Source organism: Urocampus carinirostris, chromosome 10, assembly GCF_059441175.1.
Source record: "Urocampus carinirostris isolate Australia breed hairy pipefish chromosome 10, RoL_Ucar_1.0, whole genome shotgun sequence".
Taxonomy (NCBI): domain Eukaryota; kingdom Metazoa; phylum Chordata; class Actinopteri; order Syngnathiformes; family Syngnathidae; genus Urocampus; species Urocampus carinirostris.
Window position 1 is genome coordinate 15,579,946 of NC_142358.1, and position 21,856 is coordinate 15,601,801.

General features: G+C 36.5%; 1 protein-coding gene across 7 annotated transcripts; it reads right to left on the reverse strand.

Annotated features, from left to right (window-relative positions):
- Positions 1-676: 676 nt before the first annotated feature.
- Positions 677-21,440, reverse strand: pde9ac (phosphodiesterase 9ac). 7 transcript variants are annotated; one of them, XM_088346051.1, is made up of 20 exons: positions 21,311-21,440; positions 21,003-21,165; positions 17,163-17,233; positions 16,673-16,750; positions 15,183-15,226; positions 15,039-15,093; positions 14,810-14,880; positions 14,645-14,732; positions 14,500-14,578; positions 14,356-14,430; positions 12,779-12,865; positions 12,527-12,631; positions 12,377-12,459; positions 11,993-12,149; positions 7,755-7,868; positions 7,538-7,642; positions 6,197-6,325; positions 6,038-6,133; positions 3,016-3,098; positions 724-871 (listed from the first exon to the last, which is right to left on the reverse strand). In XM_088346051.1, the coding sequence occupies exons 2-19, from the start codon at positions 21,069-21,071 to the stop codon at positions 3,048-3,050; spliced, it is 1,557 nt and encodes a 518-aa protein (XP_088202177.1). In that variant the 5' UTR covers positions 21,072-21,165; positions 21,311-21,440; the 3' UTR covers positions 724-871; positions 3,016-3,047. The 7 variants fall into 7 exon arrangements, with proteins under 7 accessions (XP_088202176.1, XP_088202175.1, XP_088202174.1 ...); XM_088346047.1 differs by having other exon boundaries at positions 3,016-3,092; positions 6,197-6,349; positions 12,716-12,865; XM_088346045.1 differs by having other exon boundaries at positions 6,197-6,349; positions 12,716-12,865.
- Positions 21,441-21,856: the final 416 nt, after the last annotated feature.

Consider the following 21,856-nt stretch of genomic DNA (forward strand, 5'->3'; position numbering starts at 1 on the left):
TTACGATGACATTAAATTTGTCACTTACAATGCTTAAAATGAAATCATTGATTGTAATTGTACTATGCGAAACGCACAATGAAATCAAAATTCCTCTCTGGTACCGTGGCAAAAATAGTGCGATAATGAGATAAAATCTGCTGCCTTTTCTCAAGTCATTTATACCACAGGTGGTTCAATACGGACAACTAAGCTGAACGTGCACCTGTCCTTGGACTTTTTTTCATTAAAGAACCCAGAGAGATTGATTTGGTAATTATTCATCTCATTAGTAGTGTTATCATTTACTCTCTGACTTTTGTTCTATAAAGAACCCAGAAGGATTATTTGATTGTGGCTTTAGGGAAAATATAAAATTTTTACATTTAAGCACTCCAGCGGTCTTTTTGTTAAAAACTGACCGCGGGCCCGAATCAGAAAAGGGAAAAGTTATGTGGACCTCATAGGAAAATGTTTGGGGACCTCTGGTTTACACAAACAGACTCGCAATAGTCTGTTTCCAATCTGATTATTGCCTGCATGTAAACATACCCAATGTATTCCGAGCAATATATTGAGGAATCTGACTTGGTGAAGAAAAAAAAATGTTATTCTGAGTGCTTGCAAAGAACACAAACAAATAGAGATAGCCAATATCAACCCCGCAAATAAACAGTCGGAGGTCACAGGCTCTCGGGTGCAAAAGTCTAAGTCAAAGTTGAAGAAAGGATGCCCCCTGGGGTGCCTAACTTGAGTCGGCTGTGTCGCTGAGTCGACCGTCTTTCCTGTCCGACACCGTTTTCGTGGATGGTCGGGCCGTGGGGCCGCCACGTCTTCACCCAGACTCGCCTTTCTTAAAGTCTTTGCTGAATTTGAACACAAAAGAGGACCCCTGGAACCAAAGAGCACAAACAATTAGTATAACAAATATAAACGAAACAAAAATAAGATGTTTTGTTAGCCACCTGCAAACCAAAAATGTATCCATCGATTTAAAGATGTTCAATGGAGTACGGAACAGAAATAATGAGAGCAATGTTGATTAACACAATTTAAGAGGCATTTATCTAAAACTTATATTTAGGTAAATAAAAAGCACATGTTGCACTGGAGTAAAATTTGAATTCATAATGCATTTTAAGAGCACCTTAAAAAGATAAATATGAAATGAAAAGAAAGAATACCAATCTGACAGTGTCAACAACCATTTCTACCTTTGAACTTTTCATGGAATTCTTTGGGAGTGTATGGCAGCATTAAACAACAATAGGGAACACATGAGTGTTGTAGTCAACATGCCAGTTTAATAGGACATTGTTTTATTCAGCACATCTTAGTGAAAAAAAAAAACAATATTCATTATATGTTGTTATTTAAACCAGCTCGGTGGCCTTGGGGGTATGGCGACCGCCCCGAGACTGGGAGGTTGTGGTTCAAGCCTCGGCCGAGTCATACCTAAGACTTAAACATTACCCGTTGCCTCCCTGCTTGGTGTTCAGCATTAGGGGTTGAAATTGGGTGGGTTTGGTCACCTAATGTCTCCCAACACCTCTGTTGGGTTGAGCGAGGGGGCTGGGAATCCCCTCCTCTAAATCAATCTCCCAAAAAGAGTCAGAAATGACTCTAGCCACCTCCCACTAGGGGGATATGGCTGTGATATATATATATATATATATATATATATATATATATATATATATATATATATATATAATTTAAACGTAAATTTTTTTTTTTAGATACCTGTGGGTCAGGGGTGTATAAACTTTTCAGAAAACGGGCCAGATTTGCTATGGTGAAATTGTGTTAGAGTCGACCATTCAGCCTGGCCTCCTTTAAACAGTCTTAAATATATTCACCCTCCATGAAAGGTTTGCAGTGCTTGGTGATCAGCGTCGCGACCTCGTAGCTGACTTTTGTAGCATTTTTATGTGATTCGTAGGATCTTGTAAAGAAAGCGCTTCTGTGCCGTTAAAACAGCTTCCAGTGGCTTTTCCTTTTCACAGCTTTCCTTTACAGTTAGCATTTGCCGTCAGCATGTTTCGTCCTGCAGTGCCTCTTGACATGATATTCTTTGAAAGCAGCCACAGACTCTTGGCAAATCCGGCAGGCACAGATGTTTCGGATTTTGGTGACTAAATACTCCAATTTCCACCTTTCCTGGAAGCAGCGGCCCTCACAGTCAACTTTCCTTTTTTTATTTTCAGTCACCGTGTCGTAAATGCTGTGGGCTGAAATTCTCACAGAAATTCAACGGCAAGGTAGCCGAAGGGCGACTGCTATCCTGTGGTAAAATCATGATTTTTTTGGGGGGTACAAATTCAGTGTATACTGCGGTCAACATTACTGCCGGACCACATAATATTAATTTTATGACAAAGGCCGCGGGCAAGAAAAAAACGTAGATTGTAACTGCCCCCTGCCAGACTTTGGACATGCCTGCTGAAAGTTGAGAAATAGCATTTATTTTACATAACATGAAGCTTACCTAGAGAGAGCTGACATTATTGTCTGCCATCTTGCTGCCATGGGTACTTGAAAAACCAATAACCTTGCAAAAGGCTGGGCAAAAAAACCCGGTGAGCTTTTATCACTTTGATTCTCTATAATTTGTTTTATTCCTCATGCAACACAGCGTCATCGGTGGTCAAATATACGAATTGTCCCTTTAAGTTAGAATCAGCAAAAACAGTCTTGCTCGACGTGTTCCCCAGTGTTATTTAATATTATATGACTGGAGATAGCCCATTTTAGTTCACGTGCAGAAACTGCGGAAAAAGTGCAACAAGTAGAAAATAGGACGCATGACAATTTCATCACATTTACACTGTTATGCGCTTTTATAATCTGAAAAGACTGTATATTCGAGCTGTTAATCCAACAGCCTATTTTGTGGTTTTGTTTGGGTTAAAATCCGGGGTGATGAAAGTGTTAGCACGCCCCTGCAGCACCGAGAGCGGTCAAGAGAGGCAGAGACAGTCACACACTCATGACACTAAAGACTAGCACACAACCAAGGGTTCACTTCTTACTTACACAGAAACCACTGCACTCACTCACTGCAGAGCTTACTTCTTCTTCCCGCCTAATGACATATTTTCAGTTTTTTTCTTCTGTGCCTCATTGAACAAAAGACATACCTTTATGTTAGCAAGTGGCTTTGGGAGGGGAAAGGGGGAGGCGGCGCGCATGCATGCATGTGTGTGTGACCGTGTGCACCTCATTCAGACTTTTGGGGAGTCGGTGCCCCACCCTCACATGAGACATTTTGAAAGATTTTGAAGGGAAAAGTGAGCAGGAGTTTTCAAAGTGCGGGGAACTCAGTTAGGCTGCACACAGTTGTGTTTTTTTTTAAATTCAGAAATCGACTTTGTTTTGGAAAACGTTCCTCAGCTATTTTAGTTTTTTTTTGTGATGTTTTAATGCAATGGTTCTTAAATAGGAGTACTAGTAACCAGGAGCGGGCCATGCATTTTCCACCTACGCCTTTACTCCAGTCTAAATTAGTGATTTGTTCAAGCACAACACATTATTTTCCAGGGATTCTGTGTTGTTGACTTTAAATTTGTAGAGTATAGAAAAGGGGAACCATTTTTTTAATTTATTTTTTTTTATTTGTAATTTTCTCATTCAATGTGTTTTGCATAAGAAATGTATAGTTTATTCTTGTGTTACATAGTTTATTTGCTGTTGCACTGAATACAGTGGGACCTTGCTACTTCGCGGTTCAACGTTCGCAGGTTCAGAGCTTCGCGGGTCTAAAAAAAAATAATAATAAAATAATATTTATTTATTTTTATTTTTTTCTGAGCATTTTTGAAGGGGCGTCGCTACTTCGCAGATTTTCACTTTTCGCGGGTGGTTTTGGTACCCATTAACCGCGATAACCGAGGGATTACTGTAGTCACCATTTTTGATTAACATTGTTGTGTTTTTCGGATATTCTGTGTTGCTTAATTTTGACATTGAAGTTGTGTAGTGTAAAAAGTTAATTAAGTTACACAACACAGCGACATCTTGAGGTGGTGAAAAAATAAATGCTACTATAATTTTGTAGAATCGATTTTTTTCCTAAATTATTCATTCAGTTTGTGCACAATGTTACATTATTATTGTTAGTACTGTATACTGATTAAGGGGACCCCCCAAAACCTTTTTTCATTCTCTCTTTATTTCCTTTTTGTTCACAAAATTATGCCCATGAATAGATTTCTGAGCTTAGTAACAAGTGATCTTGAAAGGTGATAGGTTAAATGCTTAAATATGAAAGCAAACATCTGGAAGTAGCACAAGCACATAAGAACCAATGAAAGGAAGCTGACAGACAATTTGAAATTAATGTATTCTATGTTTATTTTCGTGTGTGGCTTTATTTAGCCAAAGCACAAAAAAACCGCATTAGTCATTAATTGAAAAATTATTGGTGGACAGAATATAATCAATATCATGATTCCGATATGTTTTACTCCTACAGAAAAGGCCTTACAGACCCTCATGGCCCACCAGTGCTAGTAACCCTGGGGGCAATTTGGGTACGTCACTGGGTACTTGAGTTTTAGAAATGTACTGTATCTTTAAAACTGGAAGAAATGCAGAACTTTGCAAACTAATGACATACTATTTTGTTTCTTTCGAAAAAGTTTGAAGTATTATTTTTTGACTTACAGTAATCCCTCGCCATAACGGGGTTTACTTTTCACAGTTTCGCTACTGCAGAGATTTGAATCGTGCATTACGTTCTGTATTCTGATTGGCTAAACAGTCTCCCCACTTAATATTTTTTGACAGTACACTAGAAAATTGTAAAAAAATAATGCTACCAGCCTGTAAACAGGGTTCGTTCTTTGGTTTTAGTGTATAATGGAGTACTTAATTGTAAAACAGTTGAAAAAAAGGTTTCTACATAATGGATATCGCCTATCACAAAACCCCCTCGAAAAACGAGGAATTACGATATCAATTTCAATATTTTCTCTCCTCACAAGGTAAAAAGCAAAAATAAAAAAGGGAAAAGCAAAAAGGTTTTATTTGCAAGAGAGAACGTCTTTAAAATAAACATTTTTATATCAGAATATTTTTTGATCATTTAATAATTAATTTTATATTTCTAGTAAAACACTCATTTTAAGCATTATTCTTTAAAAATATAGTACTTTCTTGTTATAACAGAAATATAATAGAAACATGTAATAAAAAAAATAAACAATACTCCAAATTTGAGTTTTGTTTTGACAGAAAAAATAGCCGAGAATGTATTAAAATAGGAAATTACTTAAATGATAGCAACACCAAAACCAAAAACAATCACATAAGGTGAAATGATCCTTTTTTTCCAATTTATTTTTTTCTGGTAAAATCACACTCATTTAAAGTATTATTTTTATTTCTTTCAATAAAATAACAATTTGAAAATATATTACTTTTCATTTTTTCTTTTTTTTCTTTTTTTGCAAAATAACAAAAAAGATACTTAAGAGTTTAATAAAAAAATATTGTTGAAATGTATTAAATGGGAAATTACTAAAATGATAGCAAAGTGGGTAGAATGGTAAATAAACAAATATAAAAAAGCAAAATAATCCGTCAATGGGTAGATATCTTTACAGTTACTGTATTATATTTATTTGCATTTATATCTACTTAGTGCACAACGGCAAAAACCTAATAAAAACGAATCAAAGACTGTAAGGGGCATATTTTAAGGATCGTTTTTCATTTGTGTTACAAGAAATAATATAATATCTTAAAACAGAATATTGTACACTCAAAATGAGCAACTTTTTAACCAGGTGCTAAATAATTTAGTTTTTGCAAGTATTTTGGGCACTTATTTTTAAAATAAACCAAAACAATGAAAAGTTTTTTTTTCCTTCATGATGAGGTACTCCACAATTTGAAAACTGATGGTCCAGATGTTACCCAATCATGGGGCTTTATTGTAAACAGTCATAGAAGTTTTTGCCACATCAGCATCTTTATAGTTTCCAACTTGGTTCAAAATGTCTCATTTTTGAGACACCGACTCCAGCAGATCCACGATAGATTAAAAAGTTTCTACCTCTGTCATGGCGTCATCGATCTGTTTCAGCTCTTCATAGTGGTCTCTGGAGTCCCTCAGGGGTTGGACCATAATCTCCTCAATTTGAGGGAAAAGCTGTTTAGAGAGGACGACAGATTTATTAAGGCTTCTTCAATCGTTCTACCTAATCGGACCTACCTTCATGACGGTTTCAAACATGGGAATGAGCACAAATTTGATGAAGCCGATCTGAGCAGTGGGTTTGGTGACTTTGTCTCTGTCCATGAAGGGGGCCACAGGGAGGCCCTCGGACTTCTCCCGGTCGCTCTGGGAGACACATATGTTGACATCCTAAAGTACAGTTTTTGGGTCGCTCAATCACTGCCAATGGGTAGTTTGGTTCATTTACCACTCCTCTTGTGATAAGTGTATTCTGTTTTTAATATTGTTGTTCATTTTTTTGACTCTTAAATCATTGTCTCTATCAGACAATAATTTTGCTGTTTTTTGATATATACACCACTTAGGACTGATCTGTATTTAGTAACGTTGAAAATTGAATACAATGAGCGAGCCCATGGGAGGGATTCAGTACGGGAAAGGAATTCCTCATCTGAAGGCTTCTCCCCCTGTTCTCCTTGCAATTTCATAATCTATTCATGTCTTCTCTACTTATTTTGAGCGTCTGTTAAAGTTCAAACTTAACAGTTTTCAGGTAACATGCCCCATGTTGGCGATTCCATGGCGACCTGTGTCTTAAATCAGCTGTAAAATGCACTAAAACAATAAAAGAACCATTCCATTTCTTATCATCTTTTGGTAACCTTGTAAGGCTTCCTTATCTTTAAAATTATTTATTTTTATATTTTTGTTTTGGGTCTCCGGGTCTCTCCTCAATTTCGATTTTGAAAAATGTTCAAATGCACTTGAATAGAATTATATAAATAAAACTTCTGTTACCTGACATCATTATCTATAAGAACATTTATAGTGTTAGGGTCGGATTTTCTCCCGCATATATTTACTCCAAGAACAAGGCTAAAAAAAACTCTTTTTTTCAGCAATAGAACTTTAATACAAACATAAAATGAAAAGCAGAACAAGTCAAGAGACAAACCTTAAATTTGCAAGAACAAACAACAGCCAAGAAGGACCAAGAACAATTATTAATTCCAAAGCAAATAAATAACATAATTGGAGTAAAAGAAATAAATACCATGTTGTATGTGTTAGGATGCGTGTGCAGCAAAAATTGGACACTTTTATCTTTTACTTTGCAGAGATGTTACTTGTATTTAATGCACAGTATGTCCGGTCCACTTATTATTTAAGTTTTTCTAGAATTGTATAACCTTGTTTTTACTTTATTTTGTTAAAATAGTCATTCCTGACAAAGTCAAGAAGCCTTGATGCAATAAATAAATGTATGTGGTTTTTGGACCCATTTTAGATCGAAAAGGGTTCAGTGGTGACCCTAACACAAGAGGAGGGTTAACTAAACCTCAAAAAAGACTGGAAAGGATTGTGTTGAATGTTTACCTGCATGAAGTACTCCTCCAACAAGCAGTCCACCCATGGCTCGGCCACTTCGGTGGGCCTCACCTCATTGGAGATGTCGCAACATTTGATCAAAACCATCTTGAGCTAAGAAAAAATAAGACTATTGTTGTGCAACTATTTTTATTAAAAAAACACATTGGCTGTATTCAATAATAGTTATTCAATGGAGCTGCAAATGTTAATATAACATACGTACACATGTCACATGCTCCTCATTGGTAAAGTCAAAGTTGTCTACTTTCTGCTTGAATGAATCCAGTATCTCGCCATGCCGGGCCATGTCCGTGGCCAGGATGAGGGTGATTATGGCCTGTAGTCAAAAGAGCAAAGTCGGCTCATTGTTCAGGTTTATTGAAAAATGCGTAGCAGGCAATGGTCAAGTGACCAATTTGTCGATCTAATTCCTTTACGAAGACATTATTGTTCTCAAGTATGGAGGAAAACAACTGTCAAAAAGGCGGATCCAAGAAAGACGACTGGTAGCGCAACTGTCAGACTACTACCCGTAAAAAACAACTTGTACCCATATTTCACCCAATATGTATTGGTAATTGTATGGATTTGTGTATCTTATAAAGTTCCTTGTGCATGAAATTAGCTCGGTTGAAGTATTTAGTTATGACTTTAGCATCGTGAGTGAGCAGCATGCACAAAATAAAAACTGTGGATGTATGTCGTCTTTTCATCAGTACACACACAAAAAAAATAGGGACAAAGATTATGGTGCAGCTCAAAGGGACAATGTATTATATTATCACTAGTAGTGGCTATATGGTGTAGTGCGAGGTTTGGCAACCCACTGCTCAAGAGTTGAATTATCCCTGGTGTTTTCAAATAATGTTTAAAAAATGATGGGGAAGAGAAAAATATGCTTTTTTTTTTGCTTTCTCACTGATATTGGGTAGTAAAAATATCAGATACTGGTTACTGCCCCGAATGCGGTAATGTTATACCTTGTGATGTAAAGTCGTGGCTCTCAGGCTTGAACTCCTAGCTCGAGAACATAGCTGCAATGCTAAACTATGGGGCTGCTGTTTTCCACTGTTTTTCCTCTCTCTCTACTGTCCCGTGTTTGGAGAGCTGTGGAGCCCAGGCTACCTTGTAAAAGGGAAACATAACAAGGTGCCATTTTTTTGAAATTTCATTTTTTATAAATTAATGCTGCGTTTTATTGCACTCTCTTTGTTACCCAAATAAAGGGGCACATTATGCACATACTGTAATTCATAATATTGTACTTAAGTTGAACTTGAAGGGAGTGTGACTACAACAGAGTAGTCACATGGTGCATCATTCTCCACAAGATTTGCTGCACCCAACAGTCATTTTGATGGTAGGCTAATATAGGTACATATAACATGTGTTGCATTCATCATGAGGCTAATATAAAGCTATAATTTTTCCGAGGCTCTAGACAAATTTGTTTTGTATTTTTGGGGTCAAATACAGCTCATTCAAAATTTTGGTTTGCTGACCCCTGGTGCAGTGCAACCAAAACCTAGTGCTACGAAGCACAGTGAAGAATACAAACTACGCAGACTCCAAGGGACCAAAACTAACAGCAATTTTGAGAAATTAAATCCAAAAATGGTTGAATGAGAAAAAAACCTTAAAACTGAATAAATGTAAAATCTAATATATTTCATAATTTCAGATTTTTACGATGAGAGATGAGGCTGTGCCATACTTGCCTCCCCTGATTGCACATCACTGGTATGATACACGGTTGCAAACATTATAATGCAAATAAAGAATAAAAAAAGATACAAATTCAACATATAAATTAGAGGTGCTTAGTACCACTTTTTTCCACCCCAATACTCACCTAATTATCAATACCAATACCTGGTACTGCTGGTAATACTATATAAAATTCCCTTCCGTCTGCAAGAAATAGCTGATATTCTTACCTTTCAATTGTAAAAATAAAATAATATCTTCCTCAAAGGGACAGTGTGTATTTTTAGTTAACTAAATGTTGCTGTATGGTGTTGTGCAATTGAAAACATACAATAAAATATATGAAGACTTAAAGTAACCAAAACGCACCATTTTACTTCTCTTTTTATTTGCCCAGGCTTTTTGAGGGTTTGGGTACCTGTAGCAACAAGATGGCGGACAGTTTTGTCAGCTCCCTTTAGGTGAGGCTCATGTTATGTCAAATAAATGCAAATGTTTTGACTTATGAGTATTTTTTCAAATGTTCACATTATATTTCATATATATTTTTGTTTATCATTTAAATCACTAATTATTTTTAATGAATAAAGTTTTTTTTTAACTATCCATCCATCCATCCATCCATCCATTATCTGCACCACTTATCCTCAGTAGGGTTGCGGGGGTGCTAGAGCCCATCCCAGCTATCATCGGGCAGTGGGTACGGGACACCCTGAACTGGTTGCCAGCCAATTGCAGGGCACACAGGGACAGACAATTCGCTCGCTTATTCACACCTAGGAACAATTTGGACCAGCCAGTTAACCTGACATGCATGTTTTTGGAATGTGGGAGGAAACCGGAGTGCCCGGAGGAAACCCACGCAAGCACGGGGAGAACATGCAAATTCCACACAGGAGGTTTGAACTCACAACCTCAGAACTGTGCCGCCCACACGCTAACCACTGCGCAGCTGTGCTGCCTTTTAATAGCTAGGAAGTTCTAAATAATACATACTGTCCCTTAAAAAAACTACCAATCAACTTACACTAGTTTAAACGCTTTGGGAGGTCTTCATTGACTTGAAAAGCGCTATATAAATGCAGACCATTTACCATTTAATATTTGATATTGAATAGAGGGAAGAGGGGCAGGAGTTCAAGCACCTTATACTGTATATCTGTGCACACCATTGGCCAGCATTAAACATGATACAGGATTCTCTCACGGTGATGACGTTGTATCTCATCACAACAATTATACATCTCAATGTATTTGTTTTTTTTTCGCCAGGTGACATTATTACATTTTTACAGATCAGTGTTTCTCAACAGGTGGGTCAACCATTTTAGGTTAGCCATGGGCCTTTTCCTTGGCAAAATAATGCTAAGAAGGAGAAAAAACAGGAGGTCGGTTACACTCCTTAACAGTAGATAGTGATAGTGCCCTGCTTGAGGCAATCGGTTTGAGGGGGACCACATCTCCCTTTACAATAATTTTGTCGGTTTTATGTTCTTTTCCCACCAATAAAAATAGGTCCCAAGAAAATTATCTAGAAGGGGAAGTAAAAGTGGAAAACAATGAGAACATTTTACAGGTTGAACAGGAAACAATTGCAAAATCTGAAAATTGTGTACGAGTGTCTGCCATTGAAGTGCTGCTAGAAGGCACAGTAAATTGTTTAAAAATGTTATATATAAAGGTTTTCACCTGTATATTAATCTTTGTTAACTACACAATTAAGTTCACCCTTTTTAATATTTTCAATTTATTTTAGTATGTAGCTATTTTAGTAGCTTAGAGCAGTGTTTCTTAACCTTTTTTGAGCCAAGGCACACTTTTTTAATCGAAAAAAATCTTGAGGCACATTCTCTGTCGAAAATGTTAGGATATTATACAATTTTTTATTTTTATTTTAAAGCTTGAATGATCTTGTCGCCTAAATTGACAGTGTAACATTTTTATCATTATTTGTGGTCACCTTGGATCTGGAGGTAATACAGGTTATTTATTTTCGTTAATCATATTATTTTAATTTAGAATTTTACTATATTTACTTTTATAAGTTTTACTACATATTTATTTTCTTTTTCTAAAAGAAATAAAATAAAATAATACTTGAAATGAGCAAAACGATCTGACTTTTTATTTTACTACATTAACTTTTTCTGTTTTTTTTTTAAACAAGAAATTATCAATCCAAATGAGTACAATTAATAGCAATATTTTTACACTTATTAATTGTATTATTTCTATTGGAGTACAAAATGGAACAGCTTCATCAAATGAAAGGTTATTAATCACATTTCCCTGTCTACCTCATATTTAATCTATGAAGGGTAAAAGAATAGGAAACTGCAACAGGGTAGATAGATGTTAAAGGTTTTTGGCTGACCACTGGAATAAAAGGAAATGTACCGAAACATGGCATGTTTTTTTTATGGAAAGATAATATCGGGAAATTTCCTGCGGCACATTAGACATGGTCTCCCGGCACACTAGTGTGCCCCAGCGCACTGGTTGAAAAACACTGGTTTAGAGGGTCGTGTGCAATGTAGACTTACATGCGAGCATATACAATACTTAGTTATTTTGTTTTTGAAAAACAAAAAGTGAATATATTCTAATATCTCTGCTTTAAATTCTACAATGCTTTCATTGGATACATTTGAGAGTGGCATTCTCTTGATTGGGGTCGTAGCTTGTCATCAGGGTGGACTGGTGGGTCCTAAAGTCAAACCATTTGAGAAGCAGTGTCATATAGGACCCACTCACCTGTCGAATCTGTTTAAACGCTTCAGGGTCCACATTTGCGAAGATGTTGCACTCAGGAAGGGAAAGGATCTGGAAAGCCACTGCGCAGTGATGGTTCTCCAGGGGTGAGATGTCGTTATAGCGCACCGCTAGCTCCGTGCGTGCGTTGATTTGATACCTGATAAGTGGATGTCATGAATGGATGCTTTTTAAAACAGGATTAAAATGGTCCATGACAACTATGACAATTTAGAGGAAAACGACATCGCAGCAATCTCTGGATCAGTGTGTTTACTTATGTGGGAGCTCCTTGTTGTGAAACAGTCGCACCGTTCAGTGCAATCATTCTCAAAACATAGCGAGGTCAAATTCATCTTTGGTGCTCTATTACTCAAGCAATCTTACGTGTTGTTGTAACCAGGATGGTCCAGGTCGTGGCACACAGCAGCTGTCATTAGGATGCCCATATCAGTGAGAGTCAGCTTCTCCTGCAAGATAACAATGATAATTATCGCTATTTGTCCAAAGAAGTCGGGAAAGAATGGGGTGCCTCACCTGCAGGTTGCACAGGTGGATCATTCCATACATCATCTGACTGACGCAGAAGCAGTGACGGAAGTTGTGGAAAGGGTTGTTGCGATAATTCTCCTGGATGGCTAACTGTGACATTTGGAAGGATTTGTCATAAAAGATTTAATGAAACCAAAAGCACTTTTTTTTGCAAAATTCAAGCAAGTTAATTACAATTGGAATCATGCAGATGTATTGTTTTTTTAGTGTGTACTCTGGTGTGTTTCTTTCCCTCACCAGCCAGCGTTTGAGTGTGATTGGGTTCATGTTGAATTCTTTAACCAAACCCAAGTCATGGTACATGTACTCCAAACAGCTCAGCATCTAGGATGGGAATAAGGTCATACATGTAAGATTTTTCAATTGGACACAATAACGGTATCTACATTAGTGGTTCTCAAATATGGGTATGCAAGATTTTAAACTACACTTTATATGTAAATGTACTTTATTTGCGTAGCCCTGTTTTATTGCTTTATGTTCTCAGTTCGGTGTTGCCAGGTGCTTTACAGTACTTACAGAGAAACAAGTAAAAAAAACAGAAAAAGAAAAATAAGAGCAAAAAAGACAATAAACACAATAAACATAATGAATACAACAGTGTCAAATAAGATGAAATAAAATATGTATAAAGACAACATATTACAGTAATTAAAGAAATGATTAAACAATGTAATTTCTCATTATTTAGAAGGCTAAACTTCTAAAAAAAAAGTACAAGAAAACAAATGTACTTTTTTGTGGGGATTGTCAATACCACATTCATTTCTGACTAATACTTAACCTTTGAATAGCAATTGATACCAATACCACGTGCTTAAGCACCAGTATATGAAGATCCCCTCCGTTCAGGAAAAAAGCTGAGGTTTTAAAATAAAAGCAGTAACTTTAAATACAAATGTAATATATTTCTCTAATAATACATGTATTCATATTTAATAGCAATTTAGTCAATATTTTCTTATTGGCCTAACCTTTCACCTCAAATTTCAAGTTCCAGATAGGTAAATGGACACTCAAATACAGATACTGGTAACAGCCACTAATCGTGAATACTGATACCTTTAAAAAGCTAAAAAGGCGACAATACTAATACTTGGGACCATAACCTGACTTTTCCTAGTATTTAGGATAATTTGTTTTAACATTGGTTCATTTTATACAACACAATGAATAACATTAGTCCATTTGCGCTATAGCACAAAATATTGGCTAGTTTATTTAAAACGACAACTCAAAAAGGGGAAAATCTTGTTTAACCCCCCCAAGTTGTATATTTTGTTTTATAACAACTGAAAAAAAGATTCATTACATTAAAATAACCCAACATCTTTGTATACAAAGCACAGAAGTTAGCTCAAAATGATTTATGTCATGGCACACGGAATAGTCCCCAGTTCGAGACCTGGTGGAAACATTTGTTGGCCTGGAGAAGGATGGGCGCCACCTGGCTGTACTTGCCCAAGACACACCACAGGAAATGGTGCCCATACAACCCTAGTATTAAATAAACAATTATTAATTGCAATTATTAATTCAACAATTCCAACTACTGTAAAGTGTTTTTTTAGTGTAATTGCTGTTTTATGGTTAGGGACACTTGGCTAAAAACCTCTTAAAGGTGGTGAATCCCCAAAAAGATTGAAACAACACTAATCAAAATGAGGTGGATTTGAAAGTGTTTTTTATGTTTCTTTACCCTCATGGAGGTTTCAAATCTGGGTATGTTTTAATGGTTTTCTGTGCACCCTTTTGAGATGTTTGTGATTAGAGGCTATTCAAATATATATAATTTGACTTGACTCTTGCTTTACCTCATTGTGCTCCCAGTGCCAGACATCAAACGTTGGCTTCTTCAACGCCTCAACAGTCTCCTGTGACAGCGTATACTGGAGAAAATACAAGAAAAACATAAAAGATTCCACACTTGTGCATGTATTGTGTCCCATCGAACGCACCTTCGGGTAATTGGGAACATCCCGTCTCGGTGTGACTTTCTTCCCATCATCAAAATTATATTTACATGGGCAGTTGATCCTAAATAAAAAATGCATAAGATGCTTTTCTTTGTGACGATATCAAAGGCTTGAAAACGTCAATCACCTGCCGCCGCTTCTTGATGTCATCTCGTCTCGAAGCTTCCTCAGATCATTTTTACACTTCTCAATTTCCACCACTTTCAAACCTTCCACTGAAATGTGATCAGATCACAATTAGAAAATGCGTCCACTTTAATGTTTTTTTCAAATTTCATGATCTATCACTCACGCTCCACTCTCTTCTCCAGCATGGCAAGCCTGTTGGTGACCTCCGTCTTGAGCTCGTTGATGCGAAACGCTCTGCAGGCAAAGTGCTTTGCGTTATTCATGGCAGCACAATAAGCGATTAAACGGGCCTTTTAGCGGTCTCCAGCGAGTGGCTTTAAAAGGCGGCGTTGTCAGGTATGTGTGTCAGGTATGTGGCAGGCCGAGCAAAACATAAACAAAGGAGGCGTTACCTGCTGAATTGTTCAGCCACCTGGGACAACACGTTCTGAAACATGTCCTCCTTCTCTGCACACACAAATAGGTCGGAAAGTTGTCACCTCTCTAATTGTGTTTTTTTTTTTTGTTGATGCTGGAAAATATGTTGAGTTTCTTACCTCCAAGTTGGCCAGTGGACAGAGGGACAACTTTGTACAAAGAGCTGTACAGAAAGAAAAAAAACAATAAGTTTCTGAAATATAAAATAGAATAATTACAGTAAATTTAGAATGATTTTTGATGGGCAATGGCTGCACGTCCATCCAAAAGAGTGTTCAATTTCAATGTAGGATTTAAAAGAGGGTGATTTGAGATATGAGTTGAAAATTGATATAATTTGTGTTGAAGAAAAACCACAAATTTATGCGGGACCTTGCCCCACCCATGATTTAAATGCTCACTCTGAGTATTACCCAAAAACAAAAACAAAAAATGGATTGGGAATAATAATGGACCAATTTAATAAAAAACTTGGATCAATATGATGTAATTTAACAATACAATGTATTTTCTTTGTTTTAAACAACCATACTTTTTTGTGGCGGTGACCATAGTTTAAAAAATTGTTTCGTAAAAACCAAGCTAAATTAAAATACACTACCTTTTTAGGTTGTGCCACAATATTTGAGGTTGCTATAAAACCCCCCAAAAAACTTTGTTTTGTGTGGTAGCATGAATGACCCATACTCTGGTTGTATTTAAAGAAACCACTAAAGTTTGGGAAATTTAAAAACTTTTCTTTGTTTTTGTTTTTTTTGCACAATTCTTATGTATAAAGACACTCAATCATTGAAGTGTAGGTGACAAAAATTTGGATCAAGTTCGGACAAATTAACTAAAAGGGAATTAGGGCAATTTGAACCCTATTTGTTTTTTTTTTTTGACCCAAGTGTTTCAAAAGTGTATGGTACATAGAGTTGATGAGAATGTTCTTCCAGCGGTCTGAAAATCCTTGAGGGGTCCCTTTATTGTTCTCCTCCCCTACGCCTAAATCAGATGTTCGACTTTGCAAATAGATCATTTGCGACAGGCGTGCATGTGGGCATAACCATTTAACACATGACAGATAAGAAACCTTGAAGAGTTCATTCATTTTCCCAACTACTTCTCCTAAAAAGGGTCTTGGGGGTTGCTGGAGCACATCCCAGCTGACATCAGGCAGAAGGCAAGGGAGACCCTGTTGTGCATATACAACCATTCAAAATACGATAGCGATGGACAATTTGGAGTCACCAATCAACCTGTCATGTATGTTTTTGAAAACCCATTCAGACAAAGAGATAATACAAAGTCCTGCAGCAGGAATTGACCCGGGTCCTCTGACGCATATGGGCTAACCAATCACCAATACAATTATGAACAGTTGAAAAATGTCTGGAGAGGCCTACTACAACATTTGATTAAGAATGACCAGAGGCCTTGTTACTGTAATAGGCAGCAGATACAGTCCACATTTAACAACAAATAAAACTCTGAAGCATATTATCTTCAAATATGGAGCATATTATCTCCATATTTGAAGATAATATGCTTCACACGATGTGAACAAAGCCAGCAAATTGGTTAAACTCCTCAACCACCAACATCTGACAATAATAACTGTGCATACTTGGGAGAGTTGGTGGGCATGGTGGGATCTATAGAGACCAAGGCACCTTCTGGATCCACCATCATGATTGCAGTGTTCCTACGGAAAGTTCGTTAGAAAAAGGATTAGCAAGCCTTTGATTATTGTCGTTAAAGCTTTAGGATTTAATTACACATATTGGGAAAAAGACACTATACAGTATTCCATCCTTACAAAAAACGAAATTAACATTAGCTAAACACTACCCCTAAGTGGTTTGGAGTGGTAAGTGCTGGCCAAACAGTTAACTAATCACAGCCCTGCTTTATTCTGCCTATGAATGCAAGTAAGAACATTCTAATTAGTCATGAATTGGAGTCAGTTTTATTTGATCATGGATACAGTAACTCTTACACAACATATACATTGTTTATGTATAAAATACACATTACAGTAAAATAAATATATCCACAAAAACGTTTCTGGGAACCTCGTAACTCCCTCAAAAATGGAGGATTCTGTGAGTACCAACCTTGGAATGTTAGAAGAGGTGCACAGAAGCTCCTTAATGTCACAAGGACTGCAGTGTCTACTGAACACCACCTGGGAAAAACACATATTCAAATGTAATCTTGCACAATTGTATGAAAAGGTATCTGAAGCTTTTGGAATTTCCCACATATTTGCATAAAATCACTATAAAATTTGATCTGAACTTTATGAAAATCACACTCATGAAGAGGATGTTTGCCCTGACTAAAACCATCATCCATCCATTATCTGGACCGCTTGTCCTCAGTAGGGTCGCGGGGGTGCGGGGGCCACCCTATTATTTATAGGTTTACATGTTTTAGTGAGGACATAAAGAAAACAAAAAAAGAAGGGGCCAGAATAAGTAACTATTGTTCACAGATAAGATTTAGGCGGCCCACACTCTGGAAATGACATTTATAAAAAACAAAAAAATAAACATTTCCAACTTAAAATAATTGATTGTTCCGTGGAAAGGCTATTTAGAACTATATTTGTCTTTTATACTGTCATTAATAACAACATATTGTACATTTTACAAAAAATATTAGACATAGCACTCTGGGATACACGCATATTAACAACTTTAAAGAGAGAAAAACTATTAAAATAACGTTGGATAAATAGGCAAACATATTTACAAGGTATTGCTTGGAGATTGGCTGAGGAGTGCATTGCAATAATAGTGCAATAACATAGGCCGCAACGTGCTTCCAAAATGAGTTGAGAAATAAGATATTAATAAAAAAAAATTCTAAAGATAGCCAAGATATTTATTTTTCACAGTCCTGTGAGCTTGTTTAGGGTGGTGATTGCTTTTAACCTTTATTTTGTTTGATACAAGGCCTAAGCATTGGAAGGTGATGTTCGAGCACTCTGGAGTTCAAAAGATAAAAAAAATAATCTATGTAAAAATCTGTATTTTTTAAAGAGCACAACAACTCGGTAATTGCGTGATGACAAAGCAGTGTCTGAAAAATACCCCAGCACAACAACTCAGTGATGGCTACAAGTGACCTTGAAAAGGACCAGGTGTGGAAGACAAATATTGAATTGTGGGTTTTCGGGCCCTTGAGCAGACATGTGTCATCAGCAGCGCTCTACTTGAAACACTCAGCTGACCTGCAAGTGTTGCATTGAAACCCTTTGCCTATTTGCGTTTGCTATGGCGTATTATTAAAACACAGCCATTCTATTCCTCAGAGGTTTGGGCACATTCTTAATATGGCTGCAAAGTTTGGGGTAAACCACAAGGAACATGACGTCTGCCAGACAATTAGCAAGAAGATTGTTACTTATTAATATTTCAAAAAGCAGAAACCTAAGCAGAAAATGCTATATTATACAAGCAAATAACTATAATACTGCAAAATGTCAATACATAACTATGAGAATATTTTTATCCCCTCTTGTATCAGAAACACCTGTAGGTCTCAGTGTACTCTGTGAGAGGCTAATTTTAGATCTGTTTCAGGCAGCCTGAGTCAACTGGGAACACTTAGATGATGCTTGAAAATTGAATCAAGACTATTTTTTCTAAAAAGCGCCTTTGCTATGTCACATATGTTGGCTCCAAGTCTAACATTGTCAGTAGAGAGAATGGTCTCATATAATTTAGTTGAAAATTACAGGGATTTTGTAGTTATTTCCCCCAAGAGCCATTGACGCATACGTGCAATTTCTATACTACTGCCACTGAATGCTGCTACTTGCACAACCGTTTAGGAACTCACACATATTTATTACATATCATTAATATGTATGTATAGATTATCGTTTTACATTTGTCTTACTTTGCACTGAAAGGAGAAGCCTTGCAATTTTATTGTATTTCTCTCTGATGAATAAAGTCCATTCAATTATTGATTGATTGATTTATTGGTTGATTGATTGATTAATTGATTGATTGATTCATCCATCCATCCATTCGTTCATTCATTCATTCATTCATCCTTGATGACAGTGTCTGAAATAAGGTCTGCCCGGACGTCTAGGGCGTGCATTTTTACGTCTCCGCTCGGGTGGCCGACAACTTTCTTAAGAAAAAAAACCCGAAAGATTTTTTTTCAAATCAAACGTGTGCTTTATTCCGATTTCAAAATCTTCGTTCAGTTTGAAAATTACGGAATTTCGGTTTGTTTGTCAATTTGCATACTCTGCAGACAATCAGAAGACTGCATCGAAAAACTTGGTGCTTCCGGACTTTCCCGAGCGTTATTAGCTTGTGTGTTTGCATATCGTTTTTCAAAGTAGACGCACAGAGAACAAAAGAAAATGGATAAGTGGTTAAGAATCAAGCCGAAACCTCAGCCCCAGGAGAAAGATTCAAAAGAAGCAGACAAAATGTATGACGCTCAGAAAACATAAATGTACATTAAAAGCATCATGGAAAGAGGAGTTCACGTGGATGCAGCAAACGACTCAACGCAAACATTGCATGAATGAAGATGAGTAAATACAGGTACAAAAAGTAGATTTACAATAAACTTAATTTTAAAGTGTTGTTCTGTTATATATTCTGATTATCAATCCTTAATACTTTGCAATAACGACTTATTTTTGCGATTAGTCGTCTTATTGTGTTTCAAGTTGGGAAAAATGGGGCAGGCAACTTTATGGCTGGGCAGGCAACTTTTTAGAGTTGCCTGGTGTCCTGTAACTTTTTGTCATGAGTTTCAGACACCGTTCATGATTTATTAAGGTTTTATGTGAAGATTAATCATTATCCAAATCCGTCAATATTAAATGTAAAGCTGCATTCATGAAATAATAATAAGACTTTTTTATGTAGGTTTCAGATCAGGGGATGGTGTTATAATAGTCTGAAATAATAGTCTGTGCAATAACCTGTGCAGCCCTTTGAGACTCGTCGTGATTAAGGGCTATACAAATAAAAATGACTTGACTTGACTTTAAATCCTTTCCGACTAAAACCAATTTTGGACAATTTTGGAGGCGCTATATTGTATCCTACATTAAAAAAAAAAAAAATCAGTGACTTACATTCCAAAAAGGACTTGTGATAAGTGAAATTGGTGAAGTAATGACATTTATTATATTTCTTTCATAATTTTTATACAATTATATACTCTACCATACATTGAAAACAAAGGCAAATACTTCCTTACAGGCCCATTAATTTAAGGAAATAAAAATAAAATAACTGTATCCCAAAACAATTATTTTTATTATTATTATTTCTTTTTAGGTTTATGGTAAAATACCTGCTCTGTCAGGTGTCTGTTTTGCCAATCAGAATGCAGAACATGAATCCGTAAGGCAGAAAGACACTAACAGGCGAGGCTTCATTTTAAAGCTGAGTTAATTTAATTTTGAAATATATTTAATTCTCATGTTCATTTTTTTCAAGTTTTTTTTTCTTCAGAAAAGCAACAAGCTCACGTTTTCACTAGAGAACTTACAGGACTGTCTTGAATGACAATATTGTGAGTTTTTAATTCAACAAACAAAACATGACATGACGGAGGCTACATCAAGGTCATTCGATCTGGATTATTTAGAAACCAACAGAAATATCATTTTATTACTGTATTATTTCTGATTTTGGTTTAGAATATTTTTTTCATGATGATCTAATATTTTCAGATGGGATATTTCAGTATTCACTATAATCAGCAATATTTAAACAATATTTCTGTTTATTTGTAGTGAATCCAGAATTGTTTTTAATTCGATGACTGACAATAAAGAAATTGTGATTCAAAATCTAAAGTGCTGTGTCACATTGTTTTAATTTTCAGTCACAGTCTTGTATTTCACTGTTTTCTTTGAGCAACAAAAAATGGAACTGGGTTTTCTTACATTATTTCCCTATGCTCACCTTCTGCACTTTTCCATCCACATCCAGGTAGATGGCTTTGGGGGCATAAGAGGAGGAGCTGGACCCCATATTTGACCTCCCTCTCCTCTTAGGCGCCCGTGGTGATGCTGACCTGGACTTGCACTAATGGGCAAAGTTGATGAGGTGACCACGAGGACGTTTCCTATCACACAGAAAAAAAATATGACAAAAGGACATATATATGAGGTGAAAAAAAATCAGAAATAATCATTTTGACATTCTATTAGAATTTCATCCAATGCAAAGCAAAAGGGGGCAAACTAGATACTGGTTTTATGAATACTCACAATGCAAGACGTGCTGCTTCTGGTGCAAAGAAAGCGTCCCTCGGGTGACTCACTTTGGAAACCTGCGAGGTGTTTGAAACCGCAACCGACGGATGCGAAACGAGCCACTGAGCCAGTTGATGGAGATGCGAGAGAGCCAAAGGGCTTGGATGTAGCATCAATATAACTGGCTCTCCTAGCTGGTTGCCGGGGGACAGTAACCATAGCGAGAAATAAGACAACCCCCCTGCAACCCTATGATGTGGTCACAGGCTTCTTGAACTTGCTGAGGACAAAAAAAAGCATTAATATTTGATGAAATGTTTAGACCAGCCAAGAGGGAATTTATACTTATAAGAAGAGGATTGGTACCAACAGAGGAGACTAACTATATATATAAAAAAAAAAAAAAAACAAGAGAAAAAATTGGGCTAAAAATAACCAAATCATGAGTCAGACAAGTGGTAGCACAGCCACTTCATTTTGAGCACAAAAGCAATTTCAGAAAAGAAACACACAACAAAAAACGTGTGTTTGTGGGGTTTTCTTTGAACTTAAAGAGACAAT

Bases quoted from the DNA above. Each gene is read 5' to 3' on its own strand.
- pde9ac (XM_088346044.1), bottom strand. From the start codon at position 21,071: ATGGGGTCCAGCTCCTCCTCTTATGCCCCCAAAGCCATCTACCTGGAT. The intron at 14,733-14,809 runs GTGAGTGATAGA...ATCACATTTCAG, and splicing joins GCTGGAGAAGAGAGTGGAGC to TGGAAGGTTTGAAAGTGGTG. The intron at 7,869-11,992 runs GTGAGTGGGTCC...TTTTGACTACAG, and splicing joins CGTTTAAACAGATTCGACAG to GCCATAATCACCCTCATCCT.